This window comes from Ambystoma mexicanum, chromosome 9, assembly GCF_040938575.1.
Source record: "Ambystoma mexicanum isolate Mex_15411 chromosome 9, UKY_AmexF1_1, whole genome shotgun sequence".
Classification (NCBI taxonomy): Eukaryota; Metazoa; Chordata; class Amphibia; order Caudata; family Ambystomatidae; genus Ambystoma; species Ambystoma mexicanum.
The window spans coordinates 19727532-19745767 of record NC_090931.1 but is presented as its reverse complement, the minus strand read 5'-3'; the positions used below and the strand labels follow the sequence as shown (position 1 = coordinate 19745767).

General features: G+C 51.4%; 1 protein-coding gene and 5 non-coding genes across 6 annotated transcripts; all 6 read left to right on the top strand.

Moving 5' to 3' along the window:
• Positions 1-99: 99 nt before the first annotated feature.
• On the top strand, positions 100-6759 carry HSPA8 (heat shock protein family A (Hsp70) member 8). The gene is made up of 9 exons (XM_069614087.1): positions 100-364; positions 1096-1305; positions 1559-1764; positions 1980-2132; positions 4021-4576; positions 4664-4866; positions 5305-5503; positions 5726-5958; positions 6338-6759. Exons 2-9 carry the CDS (start codon positions 1101-1103, stop codon positions 6536-6538), a joined length of 1956 nt encoding a protein of 651 aa, XP_069470188.1. The 5' UTR covers positions 100-364; positions 1096-1100; the 3' UTR covers positions 6539-6759.
• On the top strand, positions 1384-1478 carry LOC138490553 (small nucleolar RNA SNORD14). The gene has a single exon (XR_011275500.1). It is a non-coding gene; the product is annotated as a small nucleolar RNA SNORD14 (small nucleolar RNA).
• On the top strand, positions 1801-1895 carry LOC138490552 (small nucleolar RNA SNORD14). Its single transcript, XR_011275499.1, has one exon. It is a non-coding gene; the product is annotated as a small nucleolar RNA SNORD14 (small nucleolar RNA).
• On the top strand, positions 2205-2299 carry LOC138490549 (small nucleolar RNA SNORD14). The gene has a single exon (XR_011275496.1). It is a non-coding gene; the product is annotated as a small nucleolar RNA SNORD14 (small nucleolar RNA).
• On the top strand, positions 4933-5027 carry LOC138490550 (small nucleolar RNA SNORD14). Its single transcript, XR_011275497.1, has one exon. It is a non-coding gene; the product is annotated as a small nucleolar RNA SNORD14 (small nucleolar RNA).
• LOC138490554 (small nucleolar RNA SNORD14) lies at positions 5561-5655 on the top strand. Its single transcript, XR_011275501.1, has one exon. It is a non-coding gene; the product is annotated as a small nucleolar RNA SNORD14 (small nucleolar RNA).
• Positions 6760-18236: the final 11477 nt, after the last annotated feature.

Below are 18236 nucleotides of genomic sequence, written 5' to 3'. Positions count from 1 at the left end.
TAAAGAGATATTCTTAATATTTAAATCGCTTTTTCCCTTCATTTGGTATGGGGTAAAAGCAACACGCTGATATAACGGGCTCCTCGGCGATGACCCGGCGCTCTGCCCATAAATGTCCTTCCTCTTTGCCACTGCCCGCACCTGGGGAGCTCGCGCGCCTGAGCCGAGTTTCCGGCAGGGTCGGCGCCGATTGGTGCCTGAGCCCCGTGACGCGACGCTTGGGGCGTTCCCTTTCTGGAAGGTTCCCCGCACTATATATTGAAGCCGGGCGGGGAGCAGGTTCCCATTCAGACGCCAGCGGCCCGCAGACAGATACCAGCCCCTGTCCCGAAACAAGCGCACGGAGCACCGCGACGACGAGCAGGTGAGGCCGCGCAGCAGGGGCCCTCGGCGGCAGGCGCCTCCTTTTCTACAATCCCGCTATTTTTATGCTTTTGCATCGTTTGGATTCCGTCCTCCGCCGGCCGGGACTGTAAGGTGCTGCGGGATGGACTGTAGCGCTCGTTGGGTTTCGTGGCGCACTCCCTTAACAATGACCGTCCCTCCTCCACGGGGTGCAATGCATGAAGCGCTCTCGTGGTCCGGGCGGGCTAGCACTCGGGAATCCCTCGACTTCTCACCGCTTGTGATCATTGGGGGACGGGGGTAGTGTTTCTGTGGGAGGGGGGTGACTGAGGAGTATCGGGGCCCCTGTAGTTGGCGTTTAGCAGTGTTTGGGGGAAGGGGGGTGACTGAGAGCTAGCGGTGTCTCTGGTTGGTGGGGGGAGGGGACTAGCAGTGTTCCTGTAGTTTGCGGCAAGGGGGGGGGGGCGGCAGCGACCTTGTTATCTGGCGGGGGTGAAGAGGGGTAGCAGTGGCCCTGTGGGGGCGGGGGGATGGATAGCAGTGTCCCGGCGGCTTGCCGTCGCCCGCTCTTTCCCCTTGGGGGCGGAAGTGACGCGGCCGGCGTCGCCGTGGCGGCCATTTTGAGCTGCGCTGCTTCCGGGCGCGCGGCGTGTAATGGAGGCTGCGGCTCTCGCCCCCCGGCCAGCAGCTGCTGCCGCCGCGCTCTTACCCTCTGCTAATCCCCGGCCATTGCCCCTTTCTCTCCCGCAGGCACAATGTCGAAAGGACCATCAGTGGGCATTGATCTGGGCACCACCTACTCCTGCGTGGGCGTCTTCCAGCATGGCAAGGTCGAGATCATCGCCAACGACCAGGGCAACCGCACCACGCCGAGCTACGTGGCCTTCACCGACACCGAGAGGCTCATCGGCGACGCCGCCAAGAACCAGGTGGCCATGAACCCCACCAACACGGTCTTCGGTGAGTAGCCTGCCCCGCTGCTGCTGCATGCCTGGCACCCATGCATTCATGCATCCAGTGCCCTCTGCCCGCCGCTGCTCGCTGTGATGAATTCTGTTCCAAAGCCATTCGTAGTTTCCACCAGAAGCCCCCGGGCTCATGATGGCGCGTTCCTTCCTTGGATGTCTGAGCGACCACCGCGGCGGGGATTGCTCCCGCCCCACCCCACATGCCTGGGTGCTCTGCTGAAGCTTGCACGCTGTTTGCCTTCCAGATGCCAAGCGCTTGATCGGCCGCAGGTTCGAGGACGGCGTGGTGCAGTCGGACATGAAGCACTGGCCCTTCAACGTCATCAGTGACGGCGGCCGCCCCAAGGTGCAGGTGGACTACAAAGGCGAGACCAAGTCCTTCTACCCTGAGGAGGTCTCCTCCATGGTGCTCACCAAGATGAAGGAGATCGCCGAGGCCTACCTGGGCAAGGTAAGCTCGTCTTCCGGCTGGCTGGCGGTTGCCTGCTCGCTGTGATGAATTCTGTTCCAAAGCCATTCGTAGTTTCCACCAGAAGCCCCCGGGCTCATGATGGCGAGTTCCTTCCTTGGATGTCTGAGCGACCAGTGCCTACCCAACCTCTTCTCCCGTTGCGTTGCACTTGCTTTTTTCCCCTTTTAGTTAAATTAATTTTCCTCTTTCCACAGACTGTATCAAATGCTGTTGTAACCGTTCCAGCTTACTTCAACGACTCTCAACGTCAGGCGACCAAAGATGCGGGCACAATTGCTGGGTTGAACGTTCTTCGAATCATCAATGAGCCCACGGCTGCCGCCATTGCCTATGGCTTGGACAAGAAGGTTTGTGGCTGTGGTATCTTACTGCATGTTTTTCTAATGTTGACATTGCCAGGTTAATGCACCTTACCCCGGTCGCTGTGATGAATTTTGTTCCAAAGCCATTCGTAGTTTCCACCAGAAGTTGAAAAGCTTATGATGGCGAGTACCTTCCTTGGATGTCTGAGCGACCGTTTTGAAATGATGGGTTATTTATAACGCGCCAACCATCCCCTGCAATTGAACCCGAAAATGGTAGTCTAGTGGGCTTCAATAATGACCAAAAGCAGTGGGTCACCTGTAGCCAACGGGGTGTGCAACAATACCTAGGCTCATGCCAACCACATACTGTTGTCCTAAGCACAGGCACGTGAATTGGTGCATCTGCCATGGAGTTGCCAGTTCCGCTTTTAGCCTCCCTGTAATGGAATGGGCGCATGGCTGTGGGAAGAGGCTACTGGCTGGAAAAAGTGCCGGTTACCCAAGTAATGGCTGCATTAGTGCACTTCGGTTTTGCCCTTTTGCCAGTCATAGAATCGGCAAATTAGAGGCAGTTAAACTGAATTGGTCTTTATTTTAAGAAATAAGATTTGTCATGTGTAGAATACTTGGCCTCGTCTACCTCCTGCCCCTTGCTTCTCACTTCATCTCTAAAACCCAGGACACCCTTTCTACCCATTTCCCCTTCCTGCAGCCGACACGCCTACATTTTCTGCCTTCTGTTCTCCCCTGATGAAGTTCCTAGAAAGTCCAATCTTGAAACCACCAAATCACCAAGGACCACATTCACACCCTCAGACCTGGTTGCTGACCACTCTTCGCCCCCACGACCGTGTGCACCTCTGCTCAAAGCCTTCTGGCTAACTATTGACCGATCTCTAGTATCTCCTTTCCTGGAAAACTCGTGGAAAAGCTGGTCATCTCCCAATCTAAGGTCGTAACACTGTTAGCTGTCTTGGCTTCAGGGCAGCCGGAAGCATAGAAACTGCTCTCCTAAGACCTGCTTTATGAACTTTATCTATCTATGGGATATCCCTTCTAATATTAATATCCCTTCTGTACTTGATCTCAACTTCTGCCATCGTCAGTCAACAATGCCATCCTGCTCAACCGGCTTTATAACCTGGGCATCTGACCATCCCTCCCAGATCCTCTATTCTTGGTGTTCCCCGGGGGTTTAATTTTTTGTTCCTGGCTGTTCACCAATACCTGGCACCTATAGCCCACCATTTGCTGCTCTCGGAGCTCCATCTTCCAGTGCTTGTGGGTGACGATGCTCGCCTTCAGGCTCCCTTCTAGGTTGTCTGGCTTCACCTAGGAGTGGTGTGCCACCAATGATCTATGCCTGAATGCAAGCAAGGCCCATATCCTTCTAGTTGGCATACCCTTACCCACCACTGCATGGGCGTCTTCCTGCTTCCACCTCTAAGAACCTCGGTTCATTTCCGACGGCTGCACCTCGGGTTCTCCCTTTGCTCTTATTGCACCAGTAGCTCATTGTAGAGCTCTGGGTCTCGAGGCTGGACTAATACTCGTACATCACATCAATCTACCAGGTTTTCTGCACTGCCACGTGCTGGCCACACTTGTTGCTTGATCCTGTCGTGTACATGCTATGCTCCTCATGGCACTTCTCCCCTTCCACCTCCACACGTACGTTCTCAATGTCACTGGGCCTCGTAAGATCGTTGTCTTGTCCCCCCTCCCTTGCCCCGTCATGCCTGGAACCATTTGGGTATAGGCTGCTATCCATCTACCATGGTAGTGAGGTCACGGGCCCCTGTGCTTCAGCTACTATACCACTTTGTGACTGGGCTCTGATAGTGGGTGCTATGCTGCATCTGTGGGTCCATGTTTATATGCCACTAAGATATAACTAGTTGCATTAACCAACTAATGTCTGTTTTTTAAGGTTGGTGCCGAAAGGAACGTGTTGATCTTTGACCTTGGTGGTGGCACTTTTGATGTGTCCATCCTCACAATAGAAGATGGGATCTTTGAGGTGAAGTCCACTGCCGGAGACACCCACTTGGGTGGTGAAGATTTCGACAACCGAATGGTTAACCACTTTGTGGCCGAGTTCAAGCGCAAACATAAGAAGGACATCATCGATAACAAGCGGGCGGTCCGTCGTCTGCGCACTGCCTGTGAACGCGCCAAGCGCACCCTGTCGTCCAGCACACAGGCCAGTATTGAGATCGACTCTCTCTACGAAGGCATCGACTTCTACACCTCCATCACCAGGGCCCGCTTTGAGGAGCTGAACGCAGACTTGTTCCGAGGAACCCTGGACCCAGTGGAGAAGTCTCTCCGCGATGCCAAGCTCGACAAGGCCCAGATACATGATATTGTACTGGTAGGAGGGTCCACCCGCATTCCTAAGATCCAGAAGCTGCTGCAAGATTTCTTCAACGGGAAGGAGCTGAACAAGAGCATTAACCCTGATGAGGCTGTGGCCTACGGTGCAGGTGAGTGAGTTCACGGACTGCCGCTACCGGCTTATGTTGTGTCCTTGTGGTGTATTGGCATGGCGTGACTTTTCGCTTTTCTTTCAGCTGTGCAAGCGGCCATCTTGTCGGGAGACAAGTCTGAGAACGTACAGGATCTCTTGTTGCTTGATGTCACCCCCTTGTCATTGGGTATTGAGACGGCTGGCGGAGTCATGACCGTATTAATTAAACGAAACACCACCATTCCCACCAAACAGACCCAGACCTTCACCACCTATTCGGACAACCAGCCTGGAGTGCTGATTCAGGTAACCCCACGTGTGCTTCTTGCTGCCATCTCCTGTATATACATACCTGTGTGAAGGGGTACTTGGTCGCTATGATGAATTCTGTTCCAAAGCCATTCGTAGTTTCCACCAGAAGCCTCTGGGCTCATGTTGGCGAGTTCCTTCCTTGGATGTCTGAGCGACCCTGTATATGGTGCTACACTGAATCGTGTTTCCTCCCGCCTAGCAATAATACCACCCCAAAACGCGGTGTAATGCGATTATGACCCAGCTGTTGCAGCAGCCCTTCCATCCCTACATTAAATTACGATGCATTTTAGTTCTATGGCGGCTGTCTGGTTGTGCCTTGGCCCCTTGCAGATTTGGCGGGCGTAACTTTGCTCCGCCTCTGCTTTAGCTACTTTATAGTGAACGTAAGCATCTGTATTCACCACTGCAATTCTATATGCTCTTTACTAGGTTTATGAAGGCGAGAGGGCTATGACCAAGGACAATAACCTCCTGGGGAAGTTTGAGTTGACTGGCATTCCTCCAGCGCCACGCGGGGTGCCTCAGATCGAGGTAACGTTTGACATCGATGCCAATGGCATCCTAAACGTGTCTGCTGTGGACAAGAGCACTGGCAAGGAGAACAAGATCACCATCACGAACGACAAAGGTAGGTCGGGCTGTGGGGAGGTTGGCAGTATTAAGTTGCACGGTCTCACTACTTTGGTCGCTGTGATGAATTTTGTTCCAAAGCCATTCGTAGTTTCCACCAGAAGCCCCTGGGCGCATGTTGGCGAGTTCCTTCCTTGGATGTCTGAGCGACCTTACATGCTTCTGCTGATGCTGCCTGTGATGGGTTACTGCCTGGTACTAACGCACTTCTTTTTTATAGGCCGATTGAGCAAGGAAGATATTGAGCGCATGGTCCAGGAAGCCGAGAAATACAAAGTTGAGGATGAAAAGCAACGGGACAAGGTATCCTCCAAGAATTCCCTGGAATCTTATGCATTCAACATGAAGGCCACCGTGGAGGACGAGAAGCTGCAAGGGAAGATCAGCGATGACGATAAGACGAAGATCTTGGAGAAGTGCAACGAAATCATTGCCTGGCTGGATAAGAATCAGGTATGTTCTGATGGGTGCTCTTGGGGTCTGCGCCTAAACGTGTCGCTGTGATGAATTGGACTCCAGTCATTCGTAGTTTCCACCAGAAGCCGCTCGGCTGATGCTGGCGAGTTCCTTCCTTGGATGTCTGAGCGGCACGGTGTTCATCACGGGAGGGCGGGGTGGGGCAAAGTTACCCGTGAGTTGGGCGCTTTTGGAAGTGCATTCTATCGGAGGTGCCATCTTTCAAAGGGGTTTGGATTTCTAGTGGCATGGGCATCGTGTGTGACAGTGGGCTGGAACTGAGTGACCATGGGGTTTTGTGGGTGGGCAGAGAACATGGTAAATTGGTGGGACCATTTGTGTTTTTGTGGCTCATGCGGACGGTTTTCTCTTGCAGACTGCTGAGAAGGAGGAGTTTGAGCATCAGCAGAAGGAGCTGGAGAAAGTGTGCAACCCGATCATTACCAAGCTGTACCAGGGTGCTGGTGGTATGCCAGGTGGAATGCCGGGTGGCATGCCCGGTGGCTTCCCCGGAGCAGGCGGGGCTCCAGCTGGCAGTGGTGGCTCATCCGGCCCCACCATTGAAGAAGTCGATTAAAGATGGAAACATTTCCAGCGGGTTTTGTCGTCGTGGTCGATCCAAGGACACATTTTGTAACAGTGGCTGTTCAGACACAATTCCACATGGAGGCTGCTGAGCACTTTCTGGGCATTTCAGAGTACTTGAATCTGGGGAGGGCAGGAGAACAGCATTGCACTTTACTTTATCCGTACTGTAACACATTGAGTCCTGACGAATAAAATCTATTTAATTGGCAATTCTATGATCATTTTGTGATGAGCTCCGTTAGTACTGCTAAAGGGCAGGCTCATTGGTAGTGATTGGCATCTAAAAATGTATCTGAATACCCTGCACCATTGCTGTTTGTTATCTGGCTGGATACAGGGCTTGTGGTGAGACCCTAGTCATTTGACATGCTGTGGATGTTGCTTCTGGTGTTTTGCCACCATTGCCATTTTCGAGCGAGGAAGACGCGATGCTCTGCTACAACCACCTGCAGGCCCCGCAGTAAAAGGCGGCCAAAAATGCAGGAACACATATTCGGTGAATGGTAATGCCACAGCACTAGTAGTGGCTTTGCCAGCGCTTGTACTTTTGGTGCCGATAATGATTTGTACTCGTGTCTTGGAACAGCACTTGGGTATGACCGTAAGTGCAGGCAAGGCCATGTACGGGTAAAGGGAACGCGATTAGATTTTTGTTTCTTTAATTGCTTTAGTTGACGACTCCGTGTGAACTGTCGAGTTGCCCTGGTTAACTATCACCCCGATCACTTTTAGGCATGATGGCACCAGTACGTGAGCACTTGTGCATAGACGCGTTATAAATGCCATGTCGTCTCAAGCGCGCGTGCAGCTGGGAAGACTAAATACTCCAGGTGATCAGTAGGGCAGCGTCTCGGCCAGAGAACGGTCTCCTGGAACCGGAGCCATAGCGAGCTTGGCCCGGTGGACGGTGCCTAGGCTTCATCCAGTACTACATTGGGATAACTTTGCCGACTCCTTTTGTGATGTCCCTGGTCCGCCCCACTTGTTAATACCCTCGAACCTGTTCCACTTTGTACAGTGCCCTTGAGAATGCCCCCTTGTGATGCTATTGGGACCAAATCGGTGTCTACAGCACCACGTTGACCATCGGTGCAATACCACCGAGTGGTGCGCCTTCAACTTTTGCAGTACACGTGCCTCTACTCGCGTGATCATTTGATACCGTCCCTGCAACCCACCACCTTTCCTCGCCCCACCCCCTTATGCATGTCATTGTGGCACCCATGCTTTCTTGGATGCCATTTCTTCACACTTGGATCCGCCAAATCTCTTGTGTCGGGGTGACGCTTCTAGTTCGGCACCAGTGACGCTGCTTTAGTACCCTATGGAGATATTTATTCATATCGCGCACATACACGGGTGTTTCAGAGCTCGACCAGGCGAGTGGAGAGAAATGGGGAGATCTTATAAGCCCAGTGACACGAAACCGTGCACTTCGCTCTTCCGCCTCCAACTCCCTCAGGGTCAGCCGCTTCTCCAAGCAATGAGCTGTGGGTAGATCTCTCTCCCCAGCAGGGGCCTCCCTCTGGAACAGCCTTCCTGCCTCCCTGAAACCATCTCAGGTTCTGGAAGCACCTCAAAACCTTCCTCTTTGCTTCTGCTTTCTCTCCCTCTCCCCTACTAAATCGCTGAAACTACTGAATCAGCAACTGGGCCACTCACCAATCTCGGTCCTTGGCCCAGCCACTCTCCCCTGCACTGCCTTCTTGGCAACCCCTGCACTGCGGGACTGTCTCTGTATCCCTACAGCCCCCCTTCCCAGTACTTGTCTGCACTTATCTTGCACTTGCCACCAGCTGGCCCTATTTATCTTGTTCATTACTAACCGTGTACTGCACTTTACCCTCTCCCTTTTCACCCTTGCACTTTTCCCGTCCTCCCTGAATGACGCTGGCCTAGTAGGATCGTTGTCTGTCTCCCCCTTGTCTCCCCCTCCCCCCTTCATCGCGCCTTTAAACACTTGTGTATAGGCGCGTTACAAATGCCATATCATGCAAAAGGGGTGGGGGTGCAGAGTATATAGAGAACAAACGCTTATGTATGGAGCAACTTATTTTTGCAGGTATCTGGACGCTAGTGCTTGGACAGACATGCGATGTACAGCAAAAGTCTCGTGTTGCTGGGAGCTGCATCAGACATGCACGCGGGATTTAGGTGTCAGATGCGTACTGGAAAGTCTTGTTGCAGGGGGCTACAGAAGGTGCATAATGGAAAGCCTCGTGGGGAGATGCATCAGACGTGCTGGGTACCGAGGACCGTACCTACACGGAAGGCAATAGTTTGTATTACATGTTCTGGCAATGCTGCACGTGATGGACTGGGCTGCTGAAACGGTACATGAAAATCGCATTGTCAGATTATATTCAAGGGAGCATGGATACCATTTACCAATATAGAAATTAATCCATCTTGGGACCATATCAAGCAAACCAAATAAAACCGTACACCTATATCCAATTAATGTAACAAAATTAAAATGACTTCTCACCCCCAATGTTCACATTCACATAATCTTAGTACATATAATTTCCCCCAGATCATTTCAAATAACTCATTCTTCCCTTTTCTGTATAGTACTAGTTCCATATCAGTTAGGACATGCATATCTGAACCACACCTCTAGCTCCAAGATGCCATCAGACTTCCAATTTCTCAAGATGCATTTCTTCCCTATCATAGCACCCTGAACAGCCACTTTTTCTGACATAGTAAGGTTCTCCAAGAGTGGGTCGACCCAGTATGGATATTGGAGAATTGTGGAATTTGGTACTGCTAGGACTTCCACCTCAACAATATTGAGAGGGTGCAAATCCTGGCCCAACCTCCCAACTGTGGACACCTCTGCCTTCACAGGGTAGATGGGGGACACATGGTTGTATTATGCCTTGCTTAACGCCATAATGGTTTCACCCTTTGGTCAGCCTTTCTACACATGGGGTATTGCTTAACCTGTGGTAATATAGCAGCATGTTTTATTTTTCTGTACTGCTCCATCACTCAACAGCCCCACATTATGTGGATGGTTGGTACGTTTCCCAAATCTGCCTTCCAATGTGGTGATGTATTTCTAACGCCGAGCATAGTATGTGGTACTTCCCTTTGATCTTTTGCTATGTGGCAAGTCGCCCATTCCCATCTCTCGTGTGTCTTCAATGTCTTTGAACACTTGCTCGTTTGTGCCACGCTCCGCCTTCCTCTCTGTACCCGAGAGAAACCACCCTGTTATTCTGGATTATGGCTTTTAGGAGAATCTTAACAATGGTTCCTGCAGGGACAGTAGGCCAAAACGAGAACAATCTGTACCTGCCATGTCTGGTCTGATTCCAGGAACCCAACTAAAAAAACTGTTAGCCCATAGAAACCACTTAGCACCCATATGGGACCAGTGCAGAATGAATTCCCACACCCTTCCCAATGGTATTTTAAAATCTTCACCTTTTTATAGCTAGGAAATACCTGAGGAGTCTCCATACTCCACCCCAATTTAACCAAAATAATCACAAAAAAATAACACAAGCCATACCTGTGGCAAGATTTCCACCCAAGGAACCCCCCCCCCCCCCTCTCCTGGTTTCTTAGTCTTCCCTGTCGATCGCTCACTTTGCTTGCTTTCACCGCAATCACCTCTTAGCTATTTAGTTTAATTCTACTTCTCACTCTTACACAAAAGACAGCATCTTTCTCCCTAAACACATGCAGGCCGATATATCCTCCACCGGAGCATAGAAGGAGCGCGATGTTCAACTACAACTCTCTTCTCTTGCTCTCTTCATTACTAGTTACTGTATTTTCGACAATTCCGTATTTCCCGGACTACAGGAAGATCCGATACATCATTTATAACGCACCTGTACACAAGTGTTTCTCGGCGCAAGATACCCTTCACTACTTCGACTAACCAATCCACACAGTCAATAACAAAATCAAGAGTGCCACGGGTAAAATACAGAAACAAGTAAGCACAGGGAGCAGAACTTCTAGAATCCTAGAAATACCAGCATAAGCTCATGTCACCATATATACTGATTGCATGTAACTCACAAATGTGACGAGCTAGGGTCTCCATCGCAAGAGCAAAAAGGGCAACGCTGGCGAGTGCCACAAGAGGAGTAAATGTATGTCGAGACGGACCCATTTGTGTATATAGCTGCACGGGGGCTGTGTACAGCAATCTTACCCAGCTGATGTACGTAAACCCAAACCCAGAATGTCAAAGGACTTCAAAGAGAAAGGGACACTCTTTTGGTGTCGAGGGCGGCAACCACCATTGTGCGTGAGGGCAAATAAGTGCCTAACTTTATTTTGAGTGGATCTACTCGGAATGAAGCTGGCCTGGTCGGGGAGAACCAGAGCTGGCACATGTGGAAGAATGCAGTCTCTGGGCACTTTCGCTAGTTTCTTCTTGTCAGTGTTTTAGTGATAAAGGCCTATATGATACCGATTTGGGATCCATACCTGGTTTTAGAACTGTTTCAAGGGCTGATCTGGTGGACTCCGGCAGGATACCGCTGGCCAGTGCATTATCGTACATGACCAGCAGATGTGGAATCACCTAGTCGGCATAAGTTTTATAGAATTCTACTGTTATACCATCTAAACAGGGGTCCTTTCCACTAGGTAGCGATTTAATTGCATTGCGTATCATCTTCCTTAATGGGGGCATTGAGATCACACCAGCCCGCCCAGAGCAACCTCATCCAGATATTGTATCAATTCATGTCCTGAGTGGGACGGGTGGTGTATAGCCGTTCATAGTATTCCCTAAATGCCCTAAATGTGGTGTTGATCCCCTGCAGGTCCTTAATACGCCGCCCCTCAGGGCTTTTTATTTTGGCTATGTTGGTGTCCGGGCTTTCCTTATGAATCGCCCAGCCAGGGTCCTACTAGGGCGATTGCCCTTCCTGTGCCTCGCTGCCATTATTGGGTCTCAATAAACCTGTCCTCACTGTTGGCCAAATGCAAGAGCTCCTCCCTTTTGAGCACGTAGTTCAGTATGTAACTCCGGTGTGCCAAGTAATCCCTGCCTGTTTTCCCCTTCATGAATTTAGGAAGTAGGTGCTAATCTCTTGCAAAATTTCAGAGTGGAATGCAGCATCCTCAAGGGCAGCGGCCCTGAACCGCCAACGGAGCGGGCCTGAAGGGCCGGGTCGACCACAAAGCAGGCCATGACCGGTGAGTGATCACAGTCCAGGGAAGGATGGATGTCTCAGTGACAGACCGCAGCATGGAAGCAGTGACCATTATATAATCTATTCTAGAAGCGCTGTCGTGCACCCCGGAGAAGTATGTATTTCCTGGCATCCACATGTTTGCACCGCCACACGTCATAGGTCGTGATATTGGGAAATTGTGGTCCATGCTTTGACCACCTGTGGGGGAGTCGATAGTATTGTTGCCGATCTGTCAAGATCTACTGTAAGGGTGAGGTTAAAGTCGCCAGCCCATATGATCTCATAGTCCCGGAACTTGTGTATGTGTCTGGCACATTGGTGAAAGAACTCGGGAGAGTCCGTGTTTGGTGCATAGACTTTTATTAGGAGGAACTTAGTATCCAGCAGCTCTCCCGCCAGCATGATAAATAGTCCTTCCTCGTCTTTGATCTGCTAGTGTAGTCTATATTGCAGAGATGTATTGTCTCGGGAGGATAGCACAGCGGCAGCGTGCGCGTCTTGGAAGCAAGACGACACGGAGCAACAACCGGTTCGATCTCCGGGTCTGCGCTTAGAAACCTCAATGTTTAAGCGCGTTATAAATACGTAACTAAGACAAAAAAAACACAATTAAGCAACTAAAAAAATAAACCATTCCTGTAACAGCACCTCGATGCCTGCGGGCTGTGTGCGCTTTATAAATGTAAAATAAATAAAAAATATCTAAATGGCGACCCCCCCTGGACCCCCCTGAAGTGCGAGGTAAAGGAGTCATACCTATGGATTCCCCATCCCAGTAGTCTAGGAAGAGGAGCGCCATGAACCAGATGAGTCTCCTGTAGGCATAGCACATTTGCCCCATGTTTCCTGCAATAATTTGCGATTAGTTGCAGTTTCTTTTGGTTGGTAAGCCCCCTTAAGTTCCAAGAAAGCAATGCCAGGGTCACGCCCATCAGACATTAGATTGGTCACATCTGCAGGGGAGCTGTGTATAGCGACGTTATATAGTGTGCCCCTTTACTGTGCATTGTTATGCCCCAAATACCTGTTTGTGCTGTGGTATTGCAACCTGTGTGAGCTATCAGTCGTCCTTGAGAACTTGACACCCAGAACCATTAAACATTCAGGCCAATATGTTCCCCTCCCACACCAGAAACAACCTACCGGCTCCAGCCCCACCCCCACAACCCCCAACTAAACCCAAATTTCAATCAGAACAGTCCGCAGTGGCTGCAAGTAGAGGAGCGCTGGAGGCGACCCGTGTGCTCCATGTTGCAGCGGCCATCGAGCTATCACTACTGGGTCCTGCTCGGGGGCCTCCGGACCCTTTATTCTTTTTTGGAGACATTAATAAAGAACACAACGGGGATCGTTGCACCACCTCGCCTGCTTGGGAATGCCACGGCGAGTGTCGGGGCGACTCTCCAGCGTCGGGTAGATTTGGTGTGAAGCGCTCCGCTGCTTCAGGTGAAGACTGTGGACCCATTATGCTGAACTCAAAGCTTGGCGGGAAATAGCATTGCATATTTAGCTCCCTTTTTGTGCAAGATTGTTTTGGCTGTTAGGAATGCCTTTCGCTGGTCCTGCACCCCAGGACTAAAATCCGGGAATAGTCTGATAATAGCTGAGCGCCAGCGCAGTTCCCCCTTTTCCCTGGAAGAGCACAAAATGTCAGTCCCTGTAGTTGAAGATCCTGGCTATTATTGGGCGCCCGGGGGAGGTCGAGTGGCCAGGGACCGATGGGCTCTTTCAACCATGAACATTGAGGTGAGCGGTGGGTTGTCAAGGATTTCCACCAATAGTGTTTCAACAAACTTCTCCATGTTTTCAATGGATTCTGGCACGCCCGTTATCCGTATATTATTTCATCTGGAGCGCCCCTCCAGGTCTTCATTCTTGGCCAGGACCTTCTTCATAGTTTGTTGTATTTTTTCCATTTACCGCTGCAGTGTGGGTAACTGTTCCTCACCGTCCCCAATCTGCATAATTTAGCTATTTGTATGGCAGAGACATCGACCGTACACGATTTTTGCCCCTAGGTTGTCCGTACTGCTTTTTTAATGCAAGTGGCATTTGATTCAGTGCAGCTATGTCCAAGAGGGACTGGGGCTGATCCGGTGAGGCCAACACTGCTGGGCGAGGCTGGTTGGAGCGGGCAAATTGCTCCATCCTGGCTTGCCTCTTTGGATTTACCATAGTACTGCAGACCACGGCAGGAAGTATTGCTGCAGGCTGTCGCTCAGTTCCCAGCAGGGGACCAGGCCGCCACGGCAGAGAGAGAGAGGGCGTTAAGTAGTAATGTGTTTGCTATATTCGGAGGAGCTCCCCTCTGGTTGGTCCCAACAGTCGGATAGTCACAGGGGTGTGCATGGGCCTCTTGGGCTTCAATGTCCGATACGTGAATGCCAACAATGCCCCCCCACCAACCACTCGCACGTCCCGAGCCCGCAATATCTATCTGGAGGGGTAGGGAGAGTGACTTGCAGCTGATGTTCAGCCAGGTCCGGTGACCAGCATGTTGGGCAGGGGCCCCACGCACTTGCGGTTTCCTCAGTGCTCCCACCGCTGCTGCCCAGCACTGGTCCACACTATTTCAGTCTGTGTGCCAACCAGTATGTCCCAGCAGCCAGGCACGAATCTCCTAGTGCCGGTCTGATGTATTTACAGCTGCACACCAGCAACAAATGCCACAGGCATCCTACGCGGCGCGCACCCCAGGGGTTTATTCGTCACTCTGTGACCAGCCAGGGAGTGAAGGTTGTTGAGATGCAGGCTCGAAGGATGGTGTAGGAGCTCCAAGGTCTGCGCACAAAGTCTGGAGAGAGTCACGGCCTGGGTGGAGGGTGAGTGCCTCACTCACTGTTGAGCCTTCGTGACCCAGGCTGAGTGGCAGCAGCCAGCCGATTGCAGGACATGTAGGAGAATCCCTCTTCTGTGTATGGGGTGAGGAGCAGGACAGCCTCAGCTCTCCAGCGCTCCTCATGCAGGTCTTGGTTGTGGCTGACAGTGATGTCCGCAGTATCGGAGTTCGGTAGATGGTGCAGGACCCCGTTCAGTGCCCACTCCCGCCCTTCTCTGCTCCAGCCAGACCGGGGTTTCCAGCTATCGCAGTCCGTGCCTACTCTGGAGCAGGAGAGAGAGTGGCAGTCTCCTGCAGCGGGGCTGTTGCCATACGCAATGGGGCAGACAGTGCAACCGTCAGACAGCGTGCCCACTGTGGCGTGCGGCACAACAGTGCTCGGGCAGGGAGACTGGCAGGTTCTTCACGTGAGGGACATACAAAGAGCCTTCCCTCCACTCGCTCTTCCCTCCTTTAGTTTCAGCCAGGGTGCATATGTCCATGGCGCCAGGCAGGCACCGTTATACTGCGCGTGCCAGTAGGCCAGCCTGCCATCCACTACAGTGCAGCTGCCCCTCCACCACCTTCAACAGATCAAAGGCTGTGGCACGCAAGCATCCACACTGCTCCTCCTTGCGTGTCAGCACCGCCAGATTTGGGCTCAGAGGTGGCCCCAAGTATTCATGTACACAGGTGCGGGCTCCAGTGGTCAAGCTGGCTCCAGAAGCAGAGGATTTTACGCAGGATATTACGGCCGAAGCCGGAACCTCTCAGGCAGCGGCCATCTTCGAAGTCACGCAGCAGTGCCCCCCCCCCCCCCCCGGTTGAAATACCTTTAACATTAACTAATAAAAGTATCGAAAGGCCAGAGTATCCTTCCTCCTCCATCGACCACCACAAGGCTGAATCAGTGGCAAGTTTGTCCAGCAGGACTTGTGCAGTGTTTTCATGACACACTCCAGAGTGCTTTTGGGGTATTTGTATGGAATGTCTACTTGAGGGCACTTTACAATGAACACTGATGTTCATTTGACACATCACGCATTGTTTTTTTTTTTTTTTAAATATATTTATTTTATTTTAAATGAAAACAGTACAAAACAAACCTGAGGTATTATGTACAATAGGATAATTGACAATTAAGAAAACACAACACTGCACCCCCCCTCGCCCCCATGAGCTTATCAACAGGGTAGTTCTGTATCGACCTGGAGCGGTCGGGTGTCTTCCTCCTCCGAGGCAGCAGGTTCCCCCTGCACCCCAAACAGACCAGTAACTAACAGCCTCCAGGCTACTAGGTTGCCCACATCCTCCTCCCCGCATTTACTACATGCTTCTTGCCAGACCATGGTTTCAGCTTCCGCCCATTTTTGCAGATCCCTCCACCACATCTCTATCCTGGGTTTGTAACATTGCTTCCAGTTCATGGCTATCCTCCTCTTAGCGAGTATATACGCTAGGTCTCTCAGTTTCCCCAGATGTCTGGTGTTCTTCGGTCTGGGGAACCCCCCTAGGAGGCAAGCCCAGGCCGTGTCAATGCTTAACAGGACCCCTTTGTCCGCTAACTTCTGTGACACTTCTCCCCAGAAGACTTCGAATACTGGGCAGGACCAGAACATATGCGTCATGTCCGCGTCCTCCTCGCTACATTTCGGACATGCTTGTCTGCCTGCGTTCGTAAACTTAGCTATCCTTTTGGGGGTCATATACACTCTATGCATGATATATAGTTGGATTTGCTGTAATCTAGCATTTCTGGACACTTTTTTATGATATCCCATAGCCCGTTCCCACATCCCATCAGTCATCTGTGTCCCCACCTCCGTTTCCCATTCTAGTCTCAAATCCAATAGGTCCTTTCCCACCCGGGACATCACCACCTCATACTATCTGGAAATCTCGTGTCCGCCCTCAGATATATCATATATCGTGTCGATCAGGGCGTCTGGATCCTCCGCTAACACCGTCTCAGGCCAAGATTTTCGGATAATCCGTACCAATCTGAGGTATGTAACGTATTGGCCCCCATGTAACCCAGTCTCTTCTTTTAGGTCTGCAAAATCCTTGATGGCCCCATCTTGCCATATATCTCCTAACGTGGCCAACCCAACCGATTCCCAGTATATTCTGATAATTTTCCTAAGTTGGCTATCCCCCGCAGTCAAGGCGACCAGTGGCACCTGCGGCGAACACGGGTCCGGGCTTTCCAGCAGCCGACATGCTCTACGCCACATTCTCCACCCAAGTAATAGCATGCCAGGACGAACATTTAAGTCCTGTCTAGGGACCCAGATGATCTCCTTCAAATAAAACGGGGCGCAATCTGTCCCAACCAACCTAGACTCGGGAGATTCCTCATCAGAGAGCCACTGTGTAACATATTGCTAAATAATAGGCCTCAAATTGCGGTAATTTGATCCCTCCTTTATCGTGAAAGTTTTGCAGCTTCCACAGTGCCACTCGGTTGCGAGTGCCGTGCCATAGGAAGTCCCTGCACATACTGTCGAGTTTGGCAAAGAACCTCCTAGGTATTAAGTATGGTATGTTGTTGAAGAAATGCAACAGTCTAGGCAGGACAACCATTTTGCGCAACGCCCCCCGCCCCATCATCGCCAGCGGCAGCTTCTCCCAAAATCGCATGGATGCCCGGATGTTATCCACAGCAACTGCAGTATTGTGCAGATGTTCGTTTACCACAGTATGATATATGTCTATTCCGAGGTATCGGAAGGACTCGGTCGCCCAGGGCACGGGTAATACCGGTAAACGTTCCGTGGGGACCCTCGCATAATACCCTAGGGGGAACATGCTCGACTTGCCGGGATTAACCGCTATGCCGGACAATTCGGCATACTTCTGCATGACCTCCAAAACATACTGGAGGTTCTCCTCTGGATATTTTAGGTACAGCAGCAAGTCATCGGCATATAGGGATATCAAGTGGCTCTCTCCTCCCACCTCGATGCCCACCAGGTCATATTGCTGTCTAAGATATACCGCTAAGGGTTCCAGAGCCAATATGTATAACATCGGGGACCAAGGACATCCCTGCCTAGTACCCCTACCAAGGCGCCACTTGTCGGATATCACCGATCCCGTACGCACCCTAGCCGTTGGCTGGCTATACAGCAGCCTCGCCCATCTGATATAGCCTGGCCCGAACCCGTATTCCTCCAGGACTGCGAACAGCCACGGCCACCTCACCGAATCAAATGCCTTGACTGCGTCTAGGGAAATCACTGCCATTTCCTCATCCCTTCTGTTCCCTTCTTCGATCACCCTGTGGAGCCGCCTATGATTATGGGTTATATTCCTGCCAGGAACATAACCTGTCTGATCCGAATGTATTAGTCTGCCGATGACCTTGCGTAGCCTGTCCGCCAGGACCGCTGTCAGGATCTTACTGTCTTGGTTCAACATCGACAGCGGTCTATACGACCCACAATGTTGTCTCGGCTTGTTAGACTTGGGAAGCGGCACTATCAGCGCCTCTCTGAGCGTGTCCGGCAATCGGCCTCCCTCAAATGATTCATTGTACATCTCCAGCATAGGGGGGAGTATCTCTGCGCTATATGTTTTATAAAACTCACTGGGGAGTCCATCAGTGCCCGGGGTCTTGCAAGTGGGTAGCCGTTTCACCACCTCTTCCAGTTCATCTAGCGTAATGGGACCATCTAACTCCTCCCTTTCCTCTGCAC

Excerpts from the sequence above, each read along its gene's own strand:
- HSPA8 (XM_069614087.1), top strand. The coding sequence starts at position 1,101 with ATGTCGAAAGGACCATCAGTGGGCATTGATCTGGGCACCACCTACTCC. Across the intron at positions 1,765-1,979 it reads CCGAGGCCTACCTGGGCAAG|ACTGTATCAAATGCTGTTGT; the intron begins GTAAGCTCGTCT and ends CTCTTTCCACAG. Across the intron at positions 2,133-4,020 it reads CCTATGGCTTGGACAAGAAG|GTTGGTGCCGAAAGGAACGT; the intron begins GTTTGTGGCTGT and ends CTGTTTTTTAAG.